At 43.9% G+C, this 24,749-nt stretch overlaps 1 protein-coding gene across 1 annotated transcript; it reads left to right on the forward strand.

Annotated features, from left to right (window-relative positions):
* Nucleotides 1–7,279: 7,279 nt before the first annotated feature.
* Nucleotides 7,280–11,585, forward strand: LOC123408793 (ribose-phosphate pyrophosphokinase 2, chloroplastic-like). The gene is made up of 8 exons (XM_045101835.1): nt 7,280–7,646; nt 7,731–7,925; nt 8,296–8,544; nt 9,042–9,185; nt 9,313–9,477; nt 9,778–9,847; nt 9,943–10,024; nt 11,089–11,585. Exons 1-8 carry the CDS (start codon nt 7,530–7,532, stop codon nt 11,267–11,269), a joined length of 1,203 nt encoding a protein of 400 aa, XP_044957770.1. The 5' UTR covers nt 7,280–7,529; the 3' UTR covers nt 11,270–11,585.
* The last annotated feature ends 13,164 nt before the right edge of the window (nt 11,586–24,749 follow it).

Raw genomic sequence — 24,749 nt, forward strand, 5'->3', positions numbered from 1 at the left:
GAGTCCACCTGTCTTGATGATAAAGGTGTGGAGAGTGGAGTAGAAGAAGTCAAATTTTTGGGTAGTAATGAAAGTCCCACTTTGGATTTCAAGGAATTCAATTATGATAATTGCTCCTGAATTGAATGCATTTCTTTGATGCAATCCATTGCAAACTCTCCACATGCTTATAGCCAAAGCAAAGCCTTTACCGCGCATATCGTAGATGCTATGATGAAATCTCTTGAAGAGAAGCTCGAACTAGAAGTATCTATACCTAGAAAACTTCATGATGAGTGGGAACCTACTATCAAAATCAAGATCAAAAACTATGAGTGCAATGCTTTGTGTGATTTGGGTGCTAGTGTTTCCGCGATTCCAAAGTCTTTATGTGATATTCTTGGTTTTCATGAGATTGAAGAGTGTTCTCTTAATTTGCATCTTGCGAATTCTACTGTCAAGAAACCCATGGGAAGGATCGATGATGTTCTTATTGTTGCAAATAAGAACTATGTACCCGTGGATTTCATTGTAATTGACATAGATTGCAATCCTTCATGTCCCATTATTCTTGGTAGACCTTTCCTAAGGAATATTGGTGCTATCATCGATATGAAGGAAGGGAATATTAGATTTCAATTTCCTTTAAGTAAGAGCATGGAGCACTTTCCTAGAAAGAAAATAAGATTGCCTTATGAATCTATGATGAGGGCTACTTATGGTTTGAGCACCAAAGATGACTATACGTGATTCCATCACTTTTTGCCTAGCTAAGGGCGTTAAACAAAAGCGCTTGTTGGGAGGCAACCCAACGAATTTATCATTTTTTCTTTCTGTTTTGTGTTTTCCACACTTTCATAATTCTGTTATGATTATGTTTTTTGTGTTTCTTTTTGCGTTTGTGCTAAGCAAAACCGTTATGATTAGTCTTGGGGATGATCGTTTGATCATGCTGGAAAAGACAGAAACTTTCTGCTCACGAAAAGAATTTTCATTTTTTTTCTGTAAGAGATTTTGAGTTGATTCTTTTTTCTGCTGATTTCTATGAAAATTCTTCAGAGTTCCGTAATGTTTAAGAATTTTTTAAGTAACATAGGTATACAAAAAATACAGATTTCTACAGACTGGTCTGTTGTTAACAGATTCTGTTTTTTTGTTGTGTTGGTTGCTTATTTTGATGAAACTATGGATAGTATCGGGGGGTATTAGCCATGGAAGATTGAAAGTACAGTAACCCAACATCAGCACAAGTAAAAATTAAGTTTGCTATAGTACCTAAGGAAGTGGTGGTTTGCTTTCTTGTACTAATGATATCACGAGTTTCTGTTTAAGTTTCGTGTTGTGAAATTTTCAAGTTTTGGGTGAAGTTCTTATGGACAAAGAGATAAAGAGTGGCAAGAGCTCAAGCTTGGGGATGCCCCAGGCACCCCAAGAGATTCAAGGATGTCGTAGAAGCCTAAGCTTGGGGATGCCCCGGGAAGGCATCCCCTCTCTCGTCTTCAATCCATCGGTAACGTTACTTGGGGCTATATTTTTATTCACCACATGTTATGTGTTTTTGCTTGGAGCGTCTTGTATCGTAGGAGTCTTTTATTTTTGTTGTGTAACAATCATCCTTGCTGCACACCTAGAGAGAGAGACATGCACACACCGTGATTTTGTCGAGCTTCACTTATACGTTTTGGTAGACAATTCAGCTCACATGTGCTTCACTTATATCTTTTGAGCTAGATACTTTTGCTCTATGTGCTTCACTTATATCTTTTAGAGCACAGTGGTGCGTGGCTTGGTAGTTGATCTATGCTTTGAAAGTAGTCTCAAAAGGGGTAGTTATCCAAAGGGATACGAAAACTTCCACCTTCATGTGCATTGAATAGTAAGAGAAGTTTGATTCATCTCAATTAGTTTTGAGTTGTGGTTATGGTAATATTAAAGTCATGCTAGTAAGGTGTTGTGGATCTAGAAATACTTGTGTTGAAGTTAGTGATTCCCGTAGCATGCACGTATGGTGAACCTCTACGTGATGAAATCTGAGCATGATTAGTCTATTGATTGTCATCCTTTGCGTGGCGGTCGGGATCGCGCGATGGTTCATACCTACCAACCCTTCCCCTAGGAGTATGTGTTGAATGCTTTGTTTCGATTACTTATAAAACTTTTGCAACAAGTATATGAGTTCTTCATGACTAATGTTGAGTCCACGGTTTAGATGCACTTTCACCTTCCACCATCACTATCTTCTTAGTGCCGTGCAACTTTCGCCGGTGCAAAAACCCACCATTAGCCTCCCTCAAAACAGCCACCATACCTACCTACTATGGCTTTTTCAAAGTCATTCCGAGATATATTGCCATGCAACTACTACCATGACATGTGCCACCACGTCTACATTGCCATTGCATGATCGTAAGATAGCTAGCATGATGTTTCCATTGATGTCTATGCCATGCTAGATCATTGCCACGGTACACTACCGAAGGCATTCCATATAGAGTCATCGTTACTCTAAGTTTTGAGTTGAAAGTGTGATGATCATCATTAATGGAGCATTGTCCCATGTGAGGAAATAAAAGAGGCAAAGAAGCCCATCCAAAAAAAGAGAGGCCAAAGAGCCCACCAAAATAAAAAAAATGAGAGAAAAAGAGAAGGGACAATGCTACCAGCTTTTTCCACACTTGTGCATATTAAGCACCATGATCTTCATGATTGAGAGTCTCTCATTTTGTCTCCACCATATAGCTAGTGGGAATTTTTCATTATATAACTTGGCTTGTATATTCCTATCATAGGCTTCCTCAAAATTGCCTTAGGTCTTCGTGAGCAAGCAAGTTGGATGTACACCCACTAGTTTTCTTTAAGAGCTTTCACATACTCGTAGCTCTAGTGCATCAATTGTATGGCAATCCCTACTCATTCACATTGATATCTATTGATGAGCATCTCCACAGCTCATTGATATGCCTAGTTAATGTGACTATCTTCTCCTTTTTTGTCTTGCAACCTCCACTACATTTCACACCATCTATAGTGCTATAAGCATGGCTCACGCTCATGTATTGCGTGAGAGTTGAAAAGGTTTGAGAAAGTAAAGGTGTGAAACAATTACTTGGCCAATACCGGGGTTGTGCATGATTTAAATTCGTTGTGCAATGATGATAGAGCATAGCCAGACTATATGCTTTTGTAGGGATAACTTTCTTTTGGCCTTGTCATTTTGAAAGTTCATGATTACCTTGCTAGTTTGCTTGAATTATTATTGTTTCCATGTCAATAGCAAACTATTGTTTTGAATCTAATGGATCTGAACATTCACGTCACATAATAGGAATTACAAAGGACACCAATGCTAGGTAGCATGAAAGCATCAAAAATTCATTCTTATCACTTCCCTACTCGAGGACGAGCAGGAGTTAAGCTTGGGGATGCTTGATACGTCTCAAACGTATCTATAATTTTTAATGGTTTCACGTTGTTATCTTGTCTTGTTTGGATGTTTTATGTACCTTTTATATCTTTTTTGGGACTAACTTATTAATTCAGTGCCAAGTGCCAGTTCCTGTTTTTTCCATGTTTTTGACTCTTTTCAGATCTGATTTTGGAACGGAGTCCAAACGGAAGAAAAATCCCGAAATGATTTTTTCCCGAACGGAAGAAGACCAGGGGGCTTTTGGGCCAAGCCAGGTGGTCTCCAGGGAGCCCACAAGCTCTCACCACGCCACCAGGGGGGAGGCGGCGGTGGGCAAGCTTGTGGCCTCCCTGGCCGCCCCCTGACCTAGATCCTTGGCCTATATATTCCCAAATATTCAGCAAAAAATCAGGGGAGCCTCGAAAATACTTTTCCGCCGTTGCAAGCTTCCGTTTCCGCGTGATCTCATCTGGAGACCCTTCTCGACACCCTGCGGGAGGGGACTTTGGAGTTGGAGGGCTTCTTCATCATCATCATCGCCCCTCTAATGACTCGTGAGTAGTTCACTTCAGACCTACGGGTCCGTAGTTAGTAACTAGATGGCTTCTTCTCTCTCTTGGATCTTCAATACAAAGTTCTCCATGATCTTCATGGAGATTTATCCGATGTAATCTTCTTTGGCGGTGTGTTTGTCGAGATCCGAGGAATTGTGGATTTGGGATCAGATTATCTATGATATATATTTGAGTCTTTGTTGATTTCTTATATGCATGATTTGATATCCTTGTAAGTCTCTCCGAGTCTTGGGTTTTGTTTGGCCAACTAGATCTATGATTCTTGCAATGGGAGAAGTGCTTGGTTTTGGGTTCTGCCATGTGGTGACCTTTCCCAGTGACAGTAGGGGCAGCAAGGCACACATCAAGTAGTTGCCATCAAGGGTAAAAAGATGGGGGTTTTATCATTGGTTTGAGATTATCCCTCTACATCATGTCATCTTGCTTAAGGCGTTACTCTATTCTTATGGACTTAATACACTAGATGCATGCTGGATAGCGGTCGACGTGTGGAGTAATAGTAGTAGATGCAGACAGTATCGGTCTACTTGTTTTGGACGTGATGCCTATAGAAATAATCATTGCATAGATATCATCACGACTTTGCGCGGTTCTATCAATTGCTCGACAGTAATTTGTTCACCCACCGTCTACTTGCTTTCATGAGAGAAGCCACTAGTAAACACTACGGCCCCCGGGTCTATTCACATCCATCGTTTACATCTCCGCTTTTACTTTGCTTTGTTACTTTGTTGCTTTCAATTCTCATTTGGCAAACAATCTATAAGGGATTGACAACCCCTTCATAGCGTTGGGAACAAGCTTTTGTGTTTGTGCAGGATCTTGTGATACTCCTCCACTAGATTGATACCTTGGTTCTCAAACTGAGGGAAATACTTACCACCGTTGTGCCACATCACCCTTTCCGCTTCGAGGGAACACTAACGCAAGGCTCCAAGGCCACGGGGGAAATCCTTTGCATATTTTCCTAGGAAGTCCCTTAAGGCGTAGCCGCAGCTGAAGGATTCCTGGTGCCGTCAACACGACTATTTCTGGCGCCGTTGCAAGGGAAGCACAACTGACATCAATGGTGTTGGTCCAAAACAGAGCACTGTGCGGGGCCAACCTAGGGAAACTTGGGTGATTTCTATCAAGTCTCCGTACACGTAGCTTATCCGTCGTGTCCTGAGAACGAGATACGCGGCTCCTATCGGGATCATCGACACGTCGGGCAACCTTGCTGGATTAGTTTTACCTTTGACGGGATATCTTGTGCATCGGGATTCCGGTGATGCTTTGAGTAATCTCAGAGTTGAGGTTTTCCACTAAGGAGTCCGACGAGATCGCGAGCTTTGTGATCGAGGATTTCTATGCGGCTTGTGGTAATTTGTGATGGACTAGTTGGAGCACCCCTGCAGGGTTAAATCTTTCGGAAAGCCGTGCCCGCGGTTATGTGGCAACGTGGAAGCTTTGTTTAACACTGGTTTTAGATAACTTGAAGTTAACTTAATTAAAATATGCCAACTGTGTGCGTAACCGTGACTGTCTCTTTCGTGAGTTCCTTCTCCGATCGAGGACACGGTGGGGTTATGTCTGACGTAGGTAGGTGTTCAGTATCATTCATTTGATCATGAGTAGCCACGTCCGCTATGCGTAGATCTTCCCCCTCTTATTTCTTGTACTCATAAGTTTAGCCACCAAATATATGCTTAGCCGCTGCTGCAACCTCACCACTTAACCTTACCTCACCCATTAAGCTTTGCTAGTCTTGATACCTTTGGAAATGAGATTGCTGAGTCCCCTGTGGATCACAGATTACTACAACACCAGTTGCAGGTACAGGTAAAGGCTATTTGACGCGAGCGCGTTGATTGTTCATTTGGAGTTGCTACTTCTTCTTCTTCATCATCATCTAGGGTGGGTTCCAGGCCAGCAGCCTAGGATAGCAAGGATGGACGTCGTTCTTCTTTTCTCGTTTGTTTTCGTCCGTAGTTGGACCCTGCTGTTATTCGTGATGATTATGTATTGTACTGATGTGACTCTGATGTAGCTTGTGGCGAGTGTAAGCCAATTCTATGTATATATCTCTTCTTTTCAGTACATGTACTTGTAACGATATCCATTCTTGCGACACGACGAGATGCGCTTCTATCCCTGACGAGGCCCTCGTGCCAAATTGAGGATAGGGTCGCATCTTGGGCGTGACACTCCGCCATTGCTTCTATGGATCCGTCGTTCAAAGAAGATTACTCACACATCCACATGGTGGCAACAAAGCTGATTTAGATCGTCATCATGCAGAATTCCCCTCGAGCAAAGTAACGAAAAAGGCCTCCATATTAAATTGGGCGAAACAGAAGGCGAAAAAACACCTCGCTAAATCTTAGGGAGTAGGGCCCACACAACCTTGGCTCATGCCTCTGACCACGAGTTAGGGTCGTGAGCATACTTAAAAAAAACGAACGAGTAATCGAAATGGCGAGGCCGTCGGTTCAGGTATTTATCGGTCGGACCGCCAGTTCATCGGTTCTATGTCTGGTTTTTTAACCATAAATAATATATTTTCTGTACTAGTGTCGTATTAAATAGATGTAAAATACAATCATTTAGTCAAATTTAATAAGAAAGTTGGCTTACCAAGATGGTTATTGGTACAAAGATGCAACTTACAAACCTATATGTAGCATCATGGATTTGAATTTCCTTTGACGTTGGTTATTTTTCTATTTTTGTGTGTGGCACTAGTTGAATCGTCGGTTTTGTACCTTCTGTTCATACAGAAACATGGTCGGTTTACATGATTTTTTGGGTTCAATTATAGGTCAGCCTTTTTAGCTTAAAAAACAAAAACGATGTCGGTTCCGGTTTTTTCGGTCCGACCGCCGGACAGGTCTAATTTTTTAAACTATGGTCGCGAGGGAGGCCACACACCGCCTTTCCAGTCCCCTATGCTTCGTGGAACCTTCTCGACTTTAAAATCACTGTCACGATAGTCCTGTGTCACACCGACATTTTTCTCTATTTTACATTTGCTTGAATGTTTTCTTTCAGTTTCCAACTTTATTTTATCTACTCCCGTGCAAAAAAAGGAGAGAGTCTATTTTATTTTATCTATAGAATGTTAGACTAACATGGATTCTACACAACGCACTGCAGCAACCCGTACACGTCTTGGCTCAAGCAGCTGCATACAGTTTGTCTCGCTGCCGCAACAGTTTTTTTTTTTTTAAAATCCTCAAATCAAACTTCTCCATAGTTACGGCCACCAATTTATTCTCTTCCGAGTTAATACGGATCGCACCACTTTTAGGCAAGAAGAAACGTACTACTACCGCGGAGCATATCCTCATCCGGATTAAAGGCGCAAATTGTGATTGCCATCAGCCCATCACGGCGAATGGATTGGAGGCGGCTACGAGGAAGCAAGATTCTATATAAACCCCACCCGTAATCGCCCGGCTCGAGGCCTCCCCCAGCACAGGACAGAGACCACGGACCACCGCGCCACCGCCCCCTCCTCCCGAGGGCCCGGACTCCGACAACCGCCCGCCCGCCCACCCCCACTCATCTTCCCCGAACCCTAGCCCCCCATGGCGGCCACCGCGGCGGCGTCGCCCTCCTCCTCCCTGCTCCTCTCCCGCCGCCACGGCGCGTCCTTGTCCTCCTCGTCGGCGTCCCGCGCCGGCGCCTCCCGCCTCCGCGCGCCGGTGAGCGCCCAACCCAGTTCTGTCCACGGTTTTGAGGGGCGGTGGTTTTGATTTGCTGGTTTGGTTTGTTTGGGTTGCGCGCAGAGGTGCGTGCTCGGGGCGGCGGAGCAGCTGCGGGTGGTCGAGGCGGGGAAGCGGATGGGCGGGGCCGACCCGTGGGCCGCGCCCTGGACGCCCAAGGCGCCCGCGCAGGAGGCCAGGCTCGCCGCGCTGCCGCAGGAGGCGCGCGACTCCAGGCTCAAGATCTTCTCCGGCACCGCCAACCGTCCGCTCGCGCAGGTGGGGTTCCCTCTCCCGCCGCTCCCTGTCACCGAAAAGATAATTCAAAAAGTTCCTTTTTATCCGATTTCTAGCAGTATGGGGGGTCTGATTCGTACTGGTTGGACAGGAATAATTTCAGAATTCAATAATAGTTTCGTCATTGCATTTGAGTTTGGCCCTTTTTAGATGATGACGAAAGGGAAAGGGGTTTGTGCCGCGCGCCGCAGTTGCAATGCAGCCACTCAAGAATATACGCCCAAAACCTATCAGATGTTTACACTTTATGTTATGATTGTCTGTTTGTGGCATCATTCAATACGCTGACGAATACGACCTATTTGACTTGTACTTCTAAAATGTATGATTTTTTTTTTGTATATTGCTTCAGGAAATTGCTTCTTATCTAGGCGTGGACCTTGGCAAGATCCTTATCAAGCGCTTTGCTGATGGAGAAATCTACGTGCAACTGCAAGAGAGCGTGAGGGGCTGTGATGTCTTCTTGGTGCAGCCCACTTGCTCTCCTGTCAATGAGAACCTCATGGAGCTCTTCATCATGATTGATGCTTGTCGGCGGGCATCGGCACGATCTATTACCGTTGTCATTCCGTACTTTGGATATGCCAGAGCAGACAGAAAGGTATGAACAAATGATTAAACTGTCTGATTGCTTTGTAAGAAGTTGGTGATTTATTGGTGTAACCAAGCTGTGAAGTATATCAGATTTATTTAACTGGTTTTGCTTCTTCCCAGCTCATGATATCTAATTACAGATCCGTTCAATGACAAAAGATATCTAATTGCCTTTTCAATTTGTTTTCCCGTGGCAATGCAACTGAATGTGATATCCACGTACTGCGGTTTTCCTTGTAAAGATTTTAAATAGTGCAGTGTATTTTAATTCTTGCGCTACTGTTTCTTCTATTCTAAAGACTTGTTTGGTGAACCAACCTCTTTTTTGGTCTTTTGGACACCTTATTCGGTCATTGTTTGGCCTACTTAATACCGACCAGTCAGATGTTTGAAGGGGAAGGAGTTTAAAGTTGCATATTGCCCTCAATTAGGGAATATGTTCCTGCCCCCTTTGTGCGATGTGTGAAAATTTGCTATGCTGAGTTTATTTCTTTTGTAATGCAGGCTCAAGGACGTGAAGCAATTACTGCCAAATTGGCTGCAAATTTACTCACAGAAGCTGGCAGCGATCGTGTCATAGTATGTGATATGCATTCTGCACAAGCATTGGGATACTTCGATATTCCTGTAGACCATATATATGGACAGGTACTGTTAACAGAACAGGAAGGACCACTTCCTTTACAATGTATAAATACCGTCTTCCCTTTCGAAGAAGTTCCTTAGCTGAACTTGAGTTGATAAACTGTTAGTGAACAGATATTCTTTTGTGTAGCCTGTGATTCTGGATTACCTTGCTAGCAAGACAATTTCTAAGGATCTTGTGGTTGTTTCTCCTGATGTGGGTGGTGTTGTTAGAGCACGTGCATTTGCCAAGAAATTGTCTGACGCCCCTTTAGCTATTGTTGACAAAAGAAGACAGGGTCACAATCTGTCAGAGGTAAGAATTGATTTCTTTGGAGTGTATATATTCTATTTTTCATCAGTTCTATTTGTATAGCAGAGTTGCATGCACACGGTTCAGTTTTTGTTCTACTCTTATTACAGCATAGTGTTAGACATGTGTCCTAATATAACCTTTTTATCATCTGCTGATTAATTAGCTGGATGCTTTATTGCATTTTGCAAAGCCATCCACTTTTTGACTCCTTGACTAAGCAGTGACCACATATAGTTCATGAAGTGATCATGTGAAAATGGTAGATTATAATCTCAAACTCCTATCTGTGATCACCTGCAGGTCATGCACTTAATTGGTGATGTGAAGGGGAAAGTTGCTATCATGGTTGATGACATGATTGACACAGCAGGTTAGCAATATTTTCTTTGTTGGTTTTTGATTGAAATTTAACATACTTTGTAGTGTGTTCTTTGTCATTTAGCCCCACTTTTTTCTTTAAAACAGGGACAATTACTAGCGGAGCAGCATTGTTAAAACAGGAGGGAGCAGAGGCTGTTTATGCTTGTTGCACACATGCTGTCCTTAGGTTTGAATTTTGATAGTTACTTCATTGCTTATAACTTGGTATTGATGTTATTAGCATATTGCAGGCAACTCACGTAATATAGTGCTTTGTTGTTGATTCTTTCCTATGACTATGCAAACTGAGACTGTGAGACACGACTGGTGAAATCCTTGCATTTTTTCTTGATTCCTGCTAAGCGTAACTATAAAGTTATATAAGTTCTAGGAACTATGAGATTCTACTTGTGGCACACATAGACAAGAAGCTACTCCCTCCAATCCAAAATAAGTGTCGCAGCTTTGAACTAAGGTTAATTCAATCTTAGTTCAAAGCTGGATCGGATGGAGTAGTATTTTTAGACAAGAAGAGTCTTAACAAGGTGGTCAGAAATATCAGTTTCCTAGCTAATTTTCTTAGACCATGTATTTTCTAGTTTGGTATAGGTTTGATTTAACTTTTCAGTGAGTTTGTATTTTTCTTGCTGTTTCTTGATTTCCTTATTATTATTAAAGTTGCCATGAAAACGAAGTTTGCAAATTCTATTACTCTTTTGTTAATAGAATTTGATTTGTGGAATGGATTTCCTTATTATTATTGAAGTTGCCATGAAAGTGAAGTTTGTATATTTAGATAAATCCCATCATATTTGTTATTAATTTGTGAAATCCATTTTTTTTTGCAACATGATTATGAAAAAACAAGAACACAGAAGGGGCACAATGAAACAGTTGTTATAAACCACTGGAATCCCAAACAGAGTATAATTGATCCCAAGTCATTCATATGCTTAACATCCTGTGTACTTTGATGCGGGAAGAGACCTCAGGGTCAATCTTGATTCTTACCTCCATTGAGATGCATGCTTGAATAAAGTTTGCATGAAACAAAAATGGGAGTGTAAAGTTGACCATAATAAATAATTGAATGCATGTATACTGTTCATTAATATGGGGGAGTAGCTTTATTTCTGAAGTTAGCATGACGCTGGGGTCGATTTCAGTTGCGACTATTGCTCTTTTGTATTCTCCATTGTTACACAAAAGTGAGCATACTCTCACCCTTTTCCACTAACGCTCACTTTGCAGCCCACCTGCCATTGAAAGGCTTTCTGGAGGCATCTTTGAGGAAGTTATAGTAACTAACTCCATCCTGTTGCCAGAGGACAAATGCTTTCCTCAGCTGACGGTGCTCTCCATGGCCAACCTTGTAGCAGAAACTATCTGGCACGTTCACCGTGACGGCTCAGTGAGCAGCATCTTTCAATAACGGCGAGCATCTTCTTACATTTGGGTGGTATAGAGGAGGCACCAGATGCTTGTGCCATTGGTGTAGGAATCAATTTTTGGTGAAATGACAAATAAAGTTGCATTGCCGTCTAGGCATCGTACTTGTACTGGATGATTAATTTTGGGTCAACACCTAGTAAAGGGTGTTTAGTTTCTGACCCACGTCTTGACATAAGCTCTCTCGTGGTCCGCTCATGTCACTCGTAGCGCTGCGAAGGATTATTATTGTTGGAATGTCTAGTCATTGTCGAAGGAATGACATATTGCTTATCATCAAGGATCTATGCTTCATGTTTTGTGCTTTTTATTTTGAGTGATTGTTGCATAGAGTTTGGGTTTCACGTATCAATTTTATATATTCATCTGGCTACTTGGATGACACATCTGATTCTTGAGTGAAAAAGGAATAATTTGTGGGATCATGAATAGATTTTGACTTGAAAAATGGATTTACAGTGCAATATGAAGCATGTTTTTTTAGCATCGCAATATGAAGCATGTTAGCTGCCAACACAGGGCCATTAGGAAAGTGGCTCCTTTTAATGCAACATAATGTAATGTCTAGCTTGTTTACAAGGTGTTACATTTCAGGGATTGTGATGAACTTCTGAATTGCACCTGTGCTCTTGAGAAAACGATCAATTTGAGCCTGGATTGCACAATGATCCGGAGAGCTTTGAAGGTTCCTTGCAGAGCTGACCAAGCAAGTGCGTGAATGGCTGAAAAACTGGCAGCCAGCAGTGGTGCCCGAGCAGGCGGGGATTGAGCTTGCAACACCATTATGTTAGGTGGGAGGCGCCTTCATGCTGAACAAGTGACCAATTTCTGATGGACGCATGAAATCAAACACTGTATAGGATATGTTGGCCCTGCAAAGGTTAGAGGCTGACCCAGCGCTGCCGATCCTTACTAGCTGTCCAGGATTGCGGGTGTGTTGGCTTTGCCCATGTTCCTATGGAACTGAGGTTGCTACGTAGATAATGAACGATGGGCATCGCGTGCTCTAATCTCTTGAACGTTAGTGTGCTTGACTATGACCATGGTTCACTTTCTTGAAGCACGACTCGGGGAGATGCAAGCGAACCGAGAGGCCGTTGATTCCAGATGCCTCCTTTTCCTATCCGACATACACGTAGCTTGCCCGTAAAACATGCCTTTTTAGTTCCTTCTGTTTCTCCGGCTACAATTCTCACATAGTTAGATGGATTTGGTCATGTTGGCCTGCTCTAGGTAAATACGAGTACTATTTATCATGGAGGCCATCGGCTAGACAACCACTCTCACATTAAGATCACAATGATGCTCCAATGTACTACTAGATGATAACTCATGATTCATATTAGTCACCAACCATTAGGCGGGTTGTCTATAATGTAGGTCTATGGCCCTCGGCAAGTTCACCTTGGTAGGCTGTTTATGCTTGTTGCACACATGGTGTCCTCATGCTTGAATTTTGGTCGATACCTTAATGCCTACAATATACTCCCTTCGTCCGGAATTACTTGTCGCATAAATTTATAAAAATGGATTCTAGATGCATCCATTTTCATGACAAGTATTTTTGAACGGAGGGAGTAGTGTTGATGTTATTAGTCTACAATCGACAGCCGACACAATATATTGCTTTTTGTTGTGTCTTTCCTACCACTATATGCAAACTCAGTCAATACTGATGAAATCATGACATATGTTCTTGATTTCTTAAGCGTAACTATGAAATCATGACATATGTTCTTGACATATGTTCTTGATGTCTGAGAAACTATGAGATTCTACTTGCGGCCCACGTAGAAAAGAAGCTAGCATTTTACCCTTTTCAGACAAGAGGAGTCTTAACAAGGTGGTCAGAAAAATCAGTTTCGTAGCTAATGTTCTTTTGATCACAAATTTCCTAGTGAAATATGGGTTTGATTTCTCTTTTACCAGTATAGTAGTGATTTTGTATTTTTGTTGCTGTTTCTCGATTTCCTTATTATTATTATTAGAGTTTATGCAAAAATGAAGTTCACAAAGTCGAGTACTCGTTTGTCTTAGAGTAAATTTAGATAAATCCTATCACATTTTTTTTTGAAAAGGAGGATGATCCCTGGCCTCTGCATCTGGTTGATGAAATCCTATCAAATTTATCATCATAATTTGTGGAATCCATCATTTTGCAACCCGATTAAGGAAAAATGCAAGCAGAAAAGGCAGAACGAAACAAAATTGTTGTGAACCTCTCGAATGTAAATGGAATATAAATGAATCTGAGTCTTTCAGATGTTATCCCGGGCATTGAAATCTTGTGTATTTTGAGGCAGGAAGAGGCCTCAGGGAGAATCTTGACTTTTATCTCCATTGTCATCTATGTATGACTAAGGTTTACATGAAACAAAAGTGTATGAATATAGTTGACCATACTAAACAACTGAATACAAGCCTGTTCTCAGTAACATTATTGTTCTCTTTCTACTCTCCATTGTTTTGTGCATTGACATACATCAATAGTGAACATACTCTCACCCTTTCCAGTAACGCAATTGACTTTGCAACCCACCTGCAGTTGAAAGGCCTTCTAGGGGCATCTTTGAGGAAGTTATAGTGATGAACTCCATCATGCTACCAGAGGACAAATGCTTCCCTCAGATGATGGTGCTCTCCATGGACAACCTTGTAGCAGAAACTATGTGTCGTGTTCACCGCGACGGCTCAGTGAGCAGCATCTTTCAATAAGGCGGGCATCTTCTTACATTTGGGTGGTATAGAGGAGGCACCAGATGGTTGTGCCATTGGTGTAGGAATCAATTTTTGGTGAAATGACAAATAAAGTTGCATTGCCGTCTAGGCATCGTACTCATACTAGATGATTAATTTTGGGTCAACACCTAGTAAAGGGTGTTTAGTTTCTGACCTGCGTCCTGACATAAGCTCTCTCGTGATCCCGAAATAGGACTCATGTCAGTCTTAGCTCTACGAAGGATTAATTAATACTAGTCGGCAACCCATGCATTCGCACGGGCTAATTTTTTTAAAAAAAATACAAAAGTAGTTAAACATTGAATTACATTCCATATTATCATACTTCCTCCGTTCCTAAATATAAGTCTTTTAAGATATTTCACTAACGGACTACATACAAAATAAAATGAGTGAATCTTTACTCTAAAGTATGTCTATATACATCTGTATGTAGTTCCCTAGTGAAACCATTAAAAAGGCTTATATTTAGGAACGGAGGGAGTAGATAGTAGCAGTTTTAAATGTATAGGAACTGGAAATGCAAATTTTAACATCTCACAACTAATTCCTATATGTCGTGAATTCAAATATTATGTTACCAAATATGAGATAATAAAACTGGAAATTGGAAAATAAAATATGAATTTTGAGGGAAATTTTAGAAGGAACTACTTGTTGAACCTAGTTTGTTGGTTGTACATATATTGCACGGGAGAAATCACGGTATCATGCATGGTTAATATACATAAAGTACATCGAAGAATGGCAAATTTATGTGTCTTCAACTTGAAGCTGAAGGTTGTGGATGAGTGCAATAGTTGGCTATGAATAAACATCATAAGAAAAATACTAATTCGATTATAATAGAAATATTTAGACATATATATACCTACTTACATAGTAAATCTAAAATTATTAAGGTGTAACTTACTCGAGATATTTATATTCATGCAGAAAGGTGTTAAAATAGTAGTGTTCTATACATCAATAGCAAGACCTAATATGCATTTCGACATAACTTCAGTGGCACTCGCTACAGAAGCTTTATACGGCTAGTATATATCATGTTACCAATTGCTTTCACGGGATCTATCCACATGCATAACAAAAGCATGTTGTTTGAAACAAAACCTGAACAACGTAAAATCCTGGACAATGCAAAATCTATGGTAAAGCTAGCTGAGCACAACCGAACTGATACTTCGGTAGTTCATCCAATTTCTGACAATTTGTTTTTCATTTACCTTCCAAAAGTTGTTGATTGCAAAGTTTTTAACAAAATTGCTCATGCATGCATGCGGGACGGAATATCTAACAAAGTTTAGTCACAATGGAAATATCTTAGTCTTGTATCATGATACCTTTTAATTTTATTTTCAAAGAAGAATTGCAACCATATGTTTTGACGTTTGCCAATATGACCCCTTTTCTAACATATTGGTTTTGTGTAAGCATAAGTAATAAGTTTATAATTATCTATGTTTGAATAACATGTTAATTAAGTTATGTACTATTGCTACTCAAAACATGCATTATTCTAGTGTAAGTGGTTACCTAAGAATGCGAAAAAGTCATATGCATCTACTATACCATGGTGTGTCGTTACATCATACTGAGATTTTTACTACCAATATTTCACCGGCAATGACTTGATTGGAAAATGTTTTAGTGATTTGATTTATTTATTTTACATGCACATACATATTGGCTGCTTGAGCATATTTAGTTCAAAGATAAGATTTTCAGAACTAATATTTGTTAGGAGAAAAATTATCGTGTCTCGGAATGTGGTCTACGACATCCATAGCCATAGCTAATCTATCTAGCATTAGCAAAAAATTGTACGACATATGGGCCCTAGGAAAATCCGTGTATGACAATAACAATCTTTGGAAAACACAACACAACACGCGAGTCACAAATTGTGAACTTGAAATCTATTATATGATTTCACTTGTATATAGATGAATACATCCAGATAAATGGCTTGCATATTCTGTCCTGTGTTTAGGGGTGTCTTGATATTTTTTTTCTATTTTCCATAGTGAATAAGAATGAGATCTTAAGAAGAACATCCTTTGTTAGTAATATATTATTATGTGGACATGGGAGGCAGCAAATCGTTCGCATATGTGTACGAAGACCATGCATGTAAAAAATGTGAGAGAAACTGATGAGTGGATGAGGAAACGACCTGTATATGACGGAGCTGATCAGTGTCAGCAGCGTTGCACATGAAGATTGCTTCTTCTCAATTGTTGTGTCTATTTCCATCATTTCACCATCATCAGTCCATGACAGGCAACTCTGTTGGTCCGTATTTAGCAAAATCAGCCGTACATTAGAGTTTGACGGCTCTCTTTTGTTCCTCTGGAGTATATTACTTTAACTCGAAGCAAATAAGTAACCAAGAGAAATTTCTCATGGCCATCGTCCCTTGCACAACAGAAATCACCCACGGCCGTCGTCCCATGCACATTAGAAATCACCGTCTCCATTGCCTCAAAACTCGTACATGAGCTTTCCGACGTTGTCGATGCCAGCTTGATCTATATCTACGTGTTGTGTTCTGGTGCCGAGCATCATCCCTATGAGATTGCCCATGTATAAATTGGTGTTTGATTTAACAGAAAAATTAAGGAACAACGAAGAGAGCCTTTAAATTACGTGGCCAGTGTGCCGCTGCACTCGATCTTGATGAGTTGCACTGCGCCATGGTGTAGACCCTGCTGTTAGCTGGTGTTGAAGAAGCCACTACTTGTACAGGCTCCCCCTGAGCTAAGTGAAGGCAATGCCTCAATACATCTCAAAGTCGTCAGTCCTAGAGTTGCAGTTCAGGAGTCGTTGAGCTGCGTGAAGGCAATGCCCCAGCACATCTCGCCGGTCCTGCAGTTGCAGGTCATGAGTTGTTGAGCTGGATCCGGTGCCACGGCGGCGTTGCCACACAGGTCATACATGATGGGAGATGCAGGAGGGCTGCAGCACCAGGATTTTGCGGGATAAAAAAAAGATAGATTTTTTTATTTTGTCTTTTGAAAGGAGGCAGTTAGAGTATATGAGTAGATAGAGTTTTTTTGTTGAAGAGATATAGATTGTTTTTATTATGGGAGGAAAGATCGATAGATTAATAGTTAATGTTAAACAAAAGTGTCGGTAAATTAATAGTTGCATCGTGTGGGCTCTTGCATCATGTGGACTATTTTACAACCGACACAGCCCAATCACGTGCCTTGAAGCCATTTTTTAACCGAAAATTATAAGCTCATCTACGCCGTAATAATTTGGCCCCACCAGATTAACGGCTCATAATTACTGATTAATGTGGTAATTTCTTGGGAGTCTCTAATTAGTAGAAGTAAGTATAGATTGTTGGAATGTTTAGTCATTGTCGAAGGAATGACATATTGCTTATCGTCAAGGATCTATGCTTCATGTTTTATCCTTTTGATTTTGAGTGACTGTTGCACACGGTTTGGGTTTCATGTACCAATTGTATATATTCATGTGGCCACTCGCATGACGCATCACATTTTTGAGCAAAAATAATAATAATTTATGGGATCATGAACATATTTTGACTTGAAAACTGGATTCACAGTGCAATATGAAGCATGTTAGCTGCGAACACAAGGCCATTAGGAAAGTGGCTCCTTTTAATACAACATACTGTAATGTCTAGCTTGTTTACAAGGAGGTGTTGACATTTCAAGGATTGTGACGAACTTCTGAATTGCATGTGTGCTCTTGAGAAAATGATCAATTTGAGGCTGGATTGCGTGATGGTTCCTGACAGAGCTTCCCAAGCGAGTGCGTGCATGGCTGAAAAACTGGCAGCCAACAATGGTGCTCGAGCAGGCGGGGATCGAGCTTGCATCACGATCATGTTAATTGGGAGGCACCTTCATGCTGAACAAGTGACCAATTCCTGATGGACGCATGATATCAAACATTATAGGATATTTTGGCTTGCTGCCCTGCAAACAGTGGCGGAGCATGACAAGCAAATAAGAGGGGGCCAATTTTCTTTTTTGAACTAAAACCAAAATATACATGAAACATGTGTAATTCATATTGTCGGGAAAACCCGACACCTATGGGAAACTCGAGGAGTCCCTTGATCGTTCGGCGGGGAGAGAGAGGTACGACGTCGAGAGCGGAACTAGCGATCAATACCGACAAGGTGTTTTACCCAGGTTCGGGCCACTTGGTGCGTAAAACCCTACTCATGCTTAGTTTGTATTGTGTGCTTACTGTAGGGTGATTTTCTACAGTAACTTAGTAGGTGATTAGGGAGTCTCCGATCCCAAAAAAGTCTAACCCCTGAGAATGAGCCTTGGGCCTCCTTTTATAGGCAAAGGGGTCACCAACAATGTGCTCACGGGGTGCACAGTGAACACTGTTCACCGCTCTTCTTCTTTGGTGGTGTCAGGGGCAGTAAATGCCTTGTGCGACCCCTGACTTGCCGCAAGGTGGTCGCGAAACGTACCTAAGTGAATCGACACCTGGGTCTTGTGCTGGCGCATGAAGGATGCGTTGGAGCGGTCGGATCGTGGTAGAAACGGGGGAGGACACTTGGCGAGCGGAAGGGGCTTGCTAGCATGGAGTCTCTGTCGGATGACTTGGTCACCTACCCGGCAAGGAGGGCTTGCCGGGGGATTGAATACTTTCCCGACAAGGAGGGCTTGCCGGGGGCCTCGCCAGTCTGTGCGAGCCTTCCCGACAAGGGAGGCTTGCCGGGGCCTTGCTAATCTTCGGAAGCCTTCCCGGCGCAGTGAGCTTGCTGGGGCCTTGGGAATCTTCCCAGCGAGGGGGGTGGGTGCTTGCCGGGGCCTTGCATCTGGAGCTCTTGTACTTCACGCCCCTGGAGGGAGGGAAGGGCGTGGCCTCGGTGGGTCTTGAATTGCCTTCCTGCAGTTCTTCCATGTGCACTGCTGTCAGGGGCGTCGCTGATGCCCATGCACAAGTCTAGGGCACAAGGGACCCCGGTCTCTAGTGCACCGATAGGAGCCCCCGGGCCTGGGCCACGCATGCACGCGGGGCGTTGCTGGGCCAGGCCCAAAGTAGTGCACGGGCTTCCTTGGCAGGGGACTCTATAGCTTCGGAGCCGTTGTAGATGGCCCTTCCCCACGTCGCGCATTGAGCGCGCGAGGTGGAGAAGTGCGCGCATAGTAGCTTCCCCACCTCCCGACGCGTTACTACCACGCGTGAAGCATGCGCAGTAATGGTCAGGCAAGTGGCGTTCATGGCCATAAAGGCCGCAGTCGTGGCAGGGCCCACCCCCGCATGCATTGGTGTAGCAGGGCGGTTCCCTATTCGCCCGTGATCATGGGTGATTGGGCGGGAGGGGCGGCGGTTTCTAGAGTGAGGGAAGCTAGCCCCCCGTGCCTCACCCTATAAATTAGGAAGTAAGCGAGGGGCTTTTGCTCATCCATCAACTCCTGAAACTCATCCATCAACTCCTGAAACATTCACCACCCCCAGCTTGCATCTGCAGAATCTTCTCTAGTTCCAGGTGGCGCTCGCCACTAACCATGGCTAGGGGTGAGGGAGGCCACCATCGGCCGCTAGGGCGGCAAGGGGATCCCACTCGGATCACGCCACAACTTTAGGGGCCGCAACTGCGGAGGGCGGCACGAGCGCCCGTGGTGGCGGAGAGGCGAGGGGCCACGGTCGTCGCGGAGGCCATGGCCGGGGGAGGAGGAGTGCTACCCCAACACCTGTGTCTTCTCCTCCGCGGGGCGGGCACTCGGACGGGACGACGCTGGAGTTCGTCGTGGAACTGCACGACGTCCCTCGGGACCATTTGCACCCCCTCGCCCTTTTGCTAGGGCGATGGAGGCCGCCAAGCTCCCTGTCTTGTGGTTGCGGGCGTACGGTTGCTCCCACGGTGCTATGCAGGTGCACGTGGACTACCCGAAACGTGGCTCCATGATGCTCGGGCGGGGCTGGAAAGCCTTTGCCCGCGCCCACAACCTCGAGGATGGGCATATCCCCCGCTTTAAGCTAGCGGAGGATAATATGCTATCCTCAAGTTTTATGGGCGCTCAGGTGTGCGTATCGGCTGCTGCGAAGAGAGCTCGAGCGTCGCCGAATGTCCCTCCTCTAGCGATAGTGACGAGGAGGACAACAACGGCACTGGCTCTCTTGGCAGGTCAGGATCTCGGGGGGTCAAGTCGGAGTACGACTCTCCGAGCTCCGACTGACTGCTGGCCCTGCCGCCGGGGCCCGCTCACGCCTCCCCCTCCCGGTGGGATTACTTTGTCGGAGCTGGCATCGACGCCTCATCTTTGAGGAGGCACGATAATGGGCTCCGACTTCTTCATCCCCTCCGGTTGCTCCGTCCTCCGCCCCCGTTCTCCTCCGCGCAGTGCTGGTCCAGGAGAAACCAGCCTGGGTTGCGCCGGGGGTTGTCCTACTTTTTGTCTTCTTGAGCTTCTGTCCGGCGAGCATGTCCCTCGCCAAAAGACAGTACCATAGGTCAGAGTAGCAAAAACATTCATGTAATATGTCTGAGTTTGTTTCAAACAAATGAATGAAATGTTGTTTCCCTTGCGTCCGATCCTTCCCCTTGTATGATACGCCTTTTGCATTTTCCGGAAACTTGCCGGCGTGACTGGTCCAGCCGCTAGTGCTTTGAGGAACAGATCCTTAGCAGTTCGCTTGAGGGATCGTTACCGGATAGGCTCCTTGCCGCACTCAGTGCAACCGTTAGATCATCGAGCGCGACTCGAGGCAAAAGGTGCTGTGTAGCCGCTTAGAGTGTTGAACAGGTTCGAAACTGTGTGAAGGCGCTCTGTGGTCGTTCAGGTCGTTGAACTAGTTCGAAACAGAACTAAGGTGCACTGATCGTTACAAGGTTCCATCTAAGCGCAGGTTTCTCAAACAAGGTTTGGGATCTTCCAGAAAGGAAACAACCTATTTACTGTGAAATCTCATGTGAAATATTTATCACTTATCTGTCGTACCGCGACACTTCTCCCCATGATGCTTGAGTCCTTTGCCGAGGCCTCAGGTCCCCGACAAGCAGGAGACTATACTTTCCCGACAACTTTCCCTCCGGCAAGGTACTTGCCGACAGTTCTTGACTATCTATGGAAGGGGGTTGCCGGAGCATAATGCCTTTTCCTGTTTTGCCAGGCCGTGCTGACTGAGCCCCTGAGCGCATCTTTGGCAATGACGTGATGCTTCCGGGGGTGGGGGGAAGAGTTTCGGCTGGAGTGCGTGCCTCGGTTCTGGGGCCCGTAGGCGCACTCTCGACGGCTACGATTCACTTCGTGGAGGTGCGTCGGCCGGAGTATGCGTCGAAGGCCTCGTCGAAGACCCCAGGCACACCCTCGACAGCAGCGCAGTGTCCCGAAGTGGCGCGTCAGCCTGATGCCTTCAAGCTCGAGGTCTTTGTATCCCTAGCCTACGTTCATGCACACGCAGGCGTTAGGATGCCGTGGCGAAGTAGAGCGACCACCGCCGCGCCCTGCTTCGGGGGACCACAGTGTTGTGCGCTACTTCCCAAGATCTGACGCAGAACTTGCTTGAATCCATGAAAAAGCTCTCAATCACTGCTCCCCTACCTGGCGTGCCAAAGATGTCGGGAAAACCGACACCTATTCGAAACTTGAGGAGTCCCTTGATCGTTCGGCGGGGAGAGAGAGGTACGACATCGAGAGCAGAACTAGCAATCAACACCGGCAAGGTCTTTTACCCAGGTTTGGGCCGCTTGGCGCGTAAAACCCTACTCCTACTTAGTTTGTATTGTGTGCTTACTGTAGGGTGATTTGCTACGGTAACTTAGTAGGTGATTAGGGAGTCTTCGATCCCAAAAAAGTCTAACCCCTGAGAATGAGCCTTGGGCCTCCTTTTATAGGCAAAGGGGTCACCAACAGTGTGCTCACGGGGTGCATAGTGAATAGTGTTCACCGCTCTTCTTCTTCGATGGTGTCAGGGGCAGTAAATGCCTTGTCTGACCGCTGACCTGCCGTAAGGTGGTCGCGACATGTACCCAGGCGAATCGACACCTGGGTCTTGTGCTGGCGCATGAAGGATGCGCTGGAGCGGTCAGATTGTGGTAGAAACAGGGGAGGACACCTGGTGAGTGGAAGGGGCTTGCTGGCTGATACGTCCATTTTTCATCACGCTTTCATGTTGATATTTATCGCTTTTTGGGCTGTTATTACACTTCACGGTACAATACTTATGCCTTTTCTCTCTTATTTTGCAAGGTTTACATGAAGAGGGAGAATGCCGGTAGCTGGAATTCTGGCCTGAAAAGGGAGCAAGTTTGAGATACCTATTCTGCGCAACTCCAAAAGTCGTGAAAATCAACGATGATTTTTTTGGGGTTTATAAAAAATACTGGGCCGAAGAAGTGCCGGAGGGGCGCCAGCAGGAGGCCACAAGCCTGCTAGGGGTGTTCCCCTAGCCGAGCCTAAGGGGCTTGTGAGCTCCCTGCTTGCCCATTGGCTCCCCCCTTTTGCTACAAGAAGGGTTTCGGTCTGGAAAAAGCAGGAGGAGGCTTTTCGGAGGATTCGCCGCCGCCACAAGGTGGAACTTGAGCAGAACCAATCTAGAGCTCCGGCAGGACGATCCTGCCGGGGAAACTTCCCTCCCGGAGGGGGAAATCGTCGCCATCGTCATCACCAACACTCCTCTCATCGGAGGGGACTCGTCACCATCAACATCTTCATCAGCACCATCTCATCTCCGAACCCTAGTTCATCTCTTGTAACCAATCTCTGTCTCGCGACTGGTACTTGTAAGGTTGCCAGTAGTGTTAATTACTCTTTGTAGTTGATGCTAGTTAGATTACTTGGTGGAAGATTATATGTTCAGATCCTTGATGCTACTCATTACCTCTCTGGTCATGAATATGATTATGCTTTGTGAGTAGTTAATTTTGTTCCCGAGGACATGGGATAAGTCTTGCTATAAGTAGTCATGTGAATTTGGTATTTGTTCGATATTTTGATGTGTTGTATGTTGCTTTTCCTCTAGTGGTGTTATGTGAACGTCGACTACATAAAACTTCACCATTATTTGGGCCTAGAGGAAGGCATTGGGTAGTAAGTAGATGATGGGTTTCTAGAGTGACAGAAGCTTAAACCCTAGTTTATGCGTTGCTTCGTAAGGGGTTGATTTGGATCCACTAGTTTAATGCTATGGTTATACTTTGTCTTAATTCTGCTTTCGTAGTTGCGGATGTTTGCGAGAGGGGTTAATCATAAGTGGGATGCTTGTCCAAGTAAGGGCAGTATCCAAGCGCCGGTCCACCCACATATCAAACTATCAAAGTAACGAACGCGAATCATATGAACATGATGAAAACTAGCTTGACAGAAATTCCCATGTGTCCTCGGGAGCGTTTTACCTCCTATAAGACTTTGTCCCAGGCTTGTCCCTTGCTACAAAAGGGATTGGGACACTTTTCTGTACCGTTGTTACTTTTGTTACTTGCTACGAATCATCTTTTCACACAACTACTTGTTACCGATAATTTGAGTGCTTGCAGATATTACCTTGCTGAAAACCACTTGTCAGATCCTTCTGCTCCTTGTTGGGTTCGACATTCTTACTTATAGAAAGGACTACGATAGATCCCCTATACTTGTGGGTCATCAAGACTCTTTTCTGGCGCTGTTGCCGGGGAGTGAAGCGCCTTTGGTAAGTGGAACTTGGTAAGAGAACATTTATATAGTGTGCTGAAATTTATTGTCACTTGTCACTATGAAAACTAATCCTTTGAGGGGCTTGTTCGGGGTATCTTCACGTTGAACGGAAGCACAAAGAGTTGCCCCTCAACCTGCTGCACCTACTGAAAATATTTGCTATGAATTTCCTTCGGGTATGCTTGAGAAACTGCTGGCTAATCCTTTTACAGGAGATGGAACATCACATCCAGACTTGCATCTAATCTATGTAGATGAAGTTTGTGGTTTATTTAAGCTTGCAGGTTTGCCCGAGGATGAGGTAAAGAAGAAGGTCTTTCCCTTATCTTTGAGAGATAAGGCGTTGACATGGTATGGCTATGTGATGATACTGGATCATGGAACTACATTCGGTTGAAATTGGAATTTCATCAAAAGTTTTATCCTATGCATCTAGTACATCGTGATCGGAATTATATTTATAATTTTTGGCCCCGTGACAGAGAAAGCATCGCTCAAGCTTGGGGGAGGCTTAAATCAATGTTATATTCATGCCCCAACCATGAGCTCTCGAGAGAAATTATCATTCATAACTTCTATGCTGGACTTTCTCATGATGATCGTACCATGCTTGACACTTCTGGTACCGGTTCTTTTAGGAAGAGAGATATTGACTTCAAATGGAATTTATTAGAAAGAATTAAATGCAACTCTGAAGATTGGGAGCTTAATGAAGGTAAGGAGTCAGGTATGAATTCCAAGTTTGATTGTGTTAAATCCTTTGTTGAAACAAATACTTTTTGTGATTTTAGCGCTAAGTATGGACTTGACTGTGAGATAGTAGCTTCATTGTGTGAATCATTTGCTGCTCATATTGATCCCCCCAAAGAGAAGTGGTTTAAATATCATCCTCCCTTAGAAGTCAATGTAGTTAAACCCAATCCAGTTGAAGAGAAAGGCATTGCCTATAATGATCCTATTGTTCCCAGTGCTTACATTGAGAAACCACCTTTCCGTGTTAGGATAAAGGATCATTCTAAAGCTTCAACTGTGATACATAGAGGCTACATTAGAACACCTACACCCCCTGAGAAAATTAGAGTT

Source organism: Hordeum vulgare, chromosome 7H, assembly GCF_904849725.1.
Source record: "Hordeum vulgare subsp. vulgare chromosome 7H, MorexV3_pseudomolecules_assembly, whole genome shotgun sequence".
NCBI lineage: Eukaryota > Viridiplantae > Streptophyta > Magnoliopsida > Poales > Poaceae > Hordeum > Hordeum vulgare.

What these genes read in the sequence shown, in the direction of transcription:
- LOC123408793 (XM_045101835.1), top strand. Translation starts at nt 7,530, where the DNA reads ATGGCGGCCACCGCGGCGGCGTCGCCCTCCTCCTCCCTGCTCCTCTCC. An exon ending in CCTCCCGCCTCCGCGCGCCG is followed by an intron (nt 7,647 to 7,730) that starts GTGAGCGCCCAA and finishes GGTTGCGCGCAG; the next exon opens with AGGTGCGTGCTCGGGGCGGC. An exon ending in AGGGTCACAATCTGTCAGAG is followed by an intron (nt 9,478 to 9,777) that starts GTAAGAATTGAT and finishes GATCACCTGCAG; the next exon opens with GTCATGCACTTAATTGGTGA.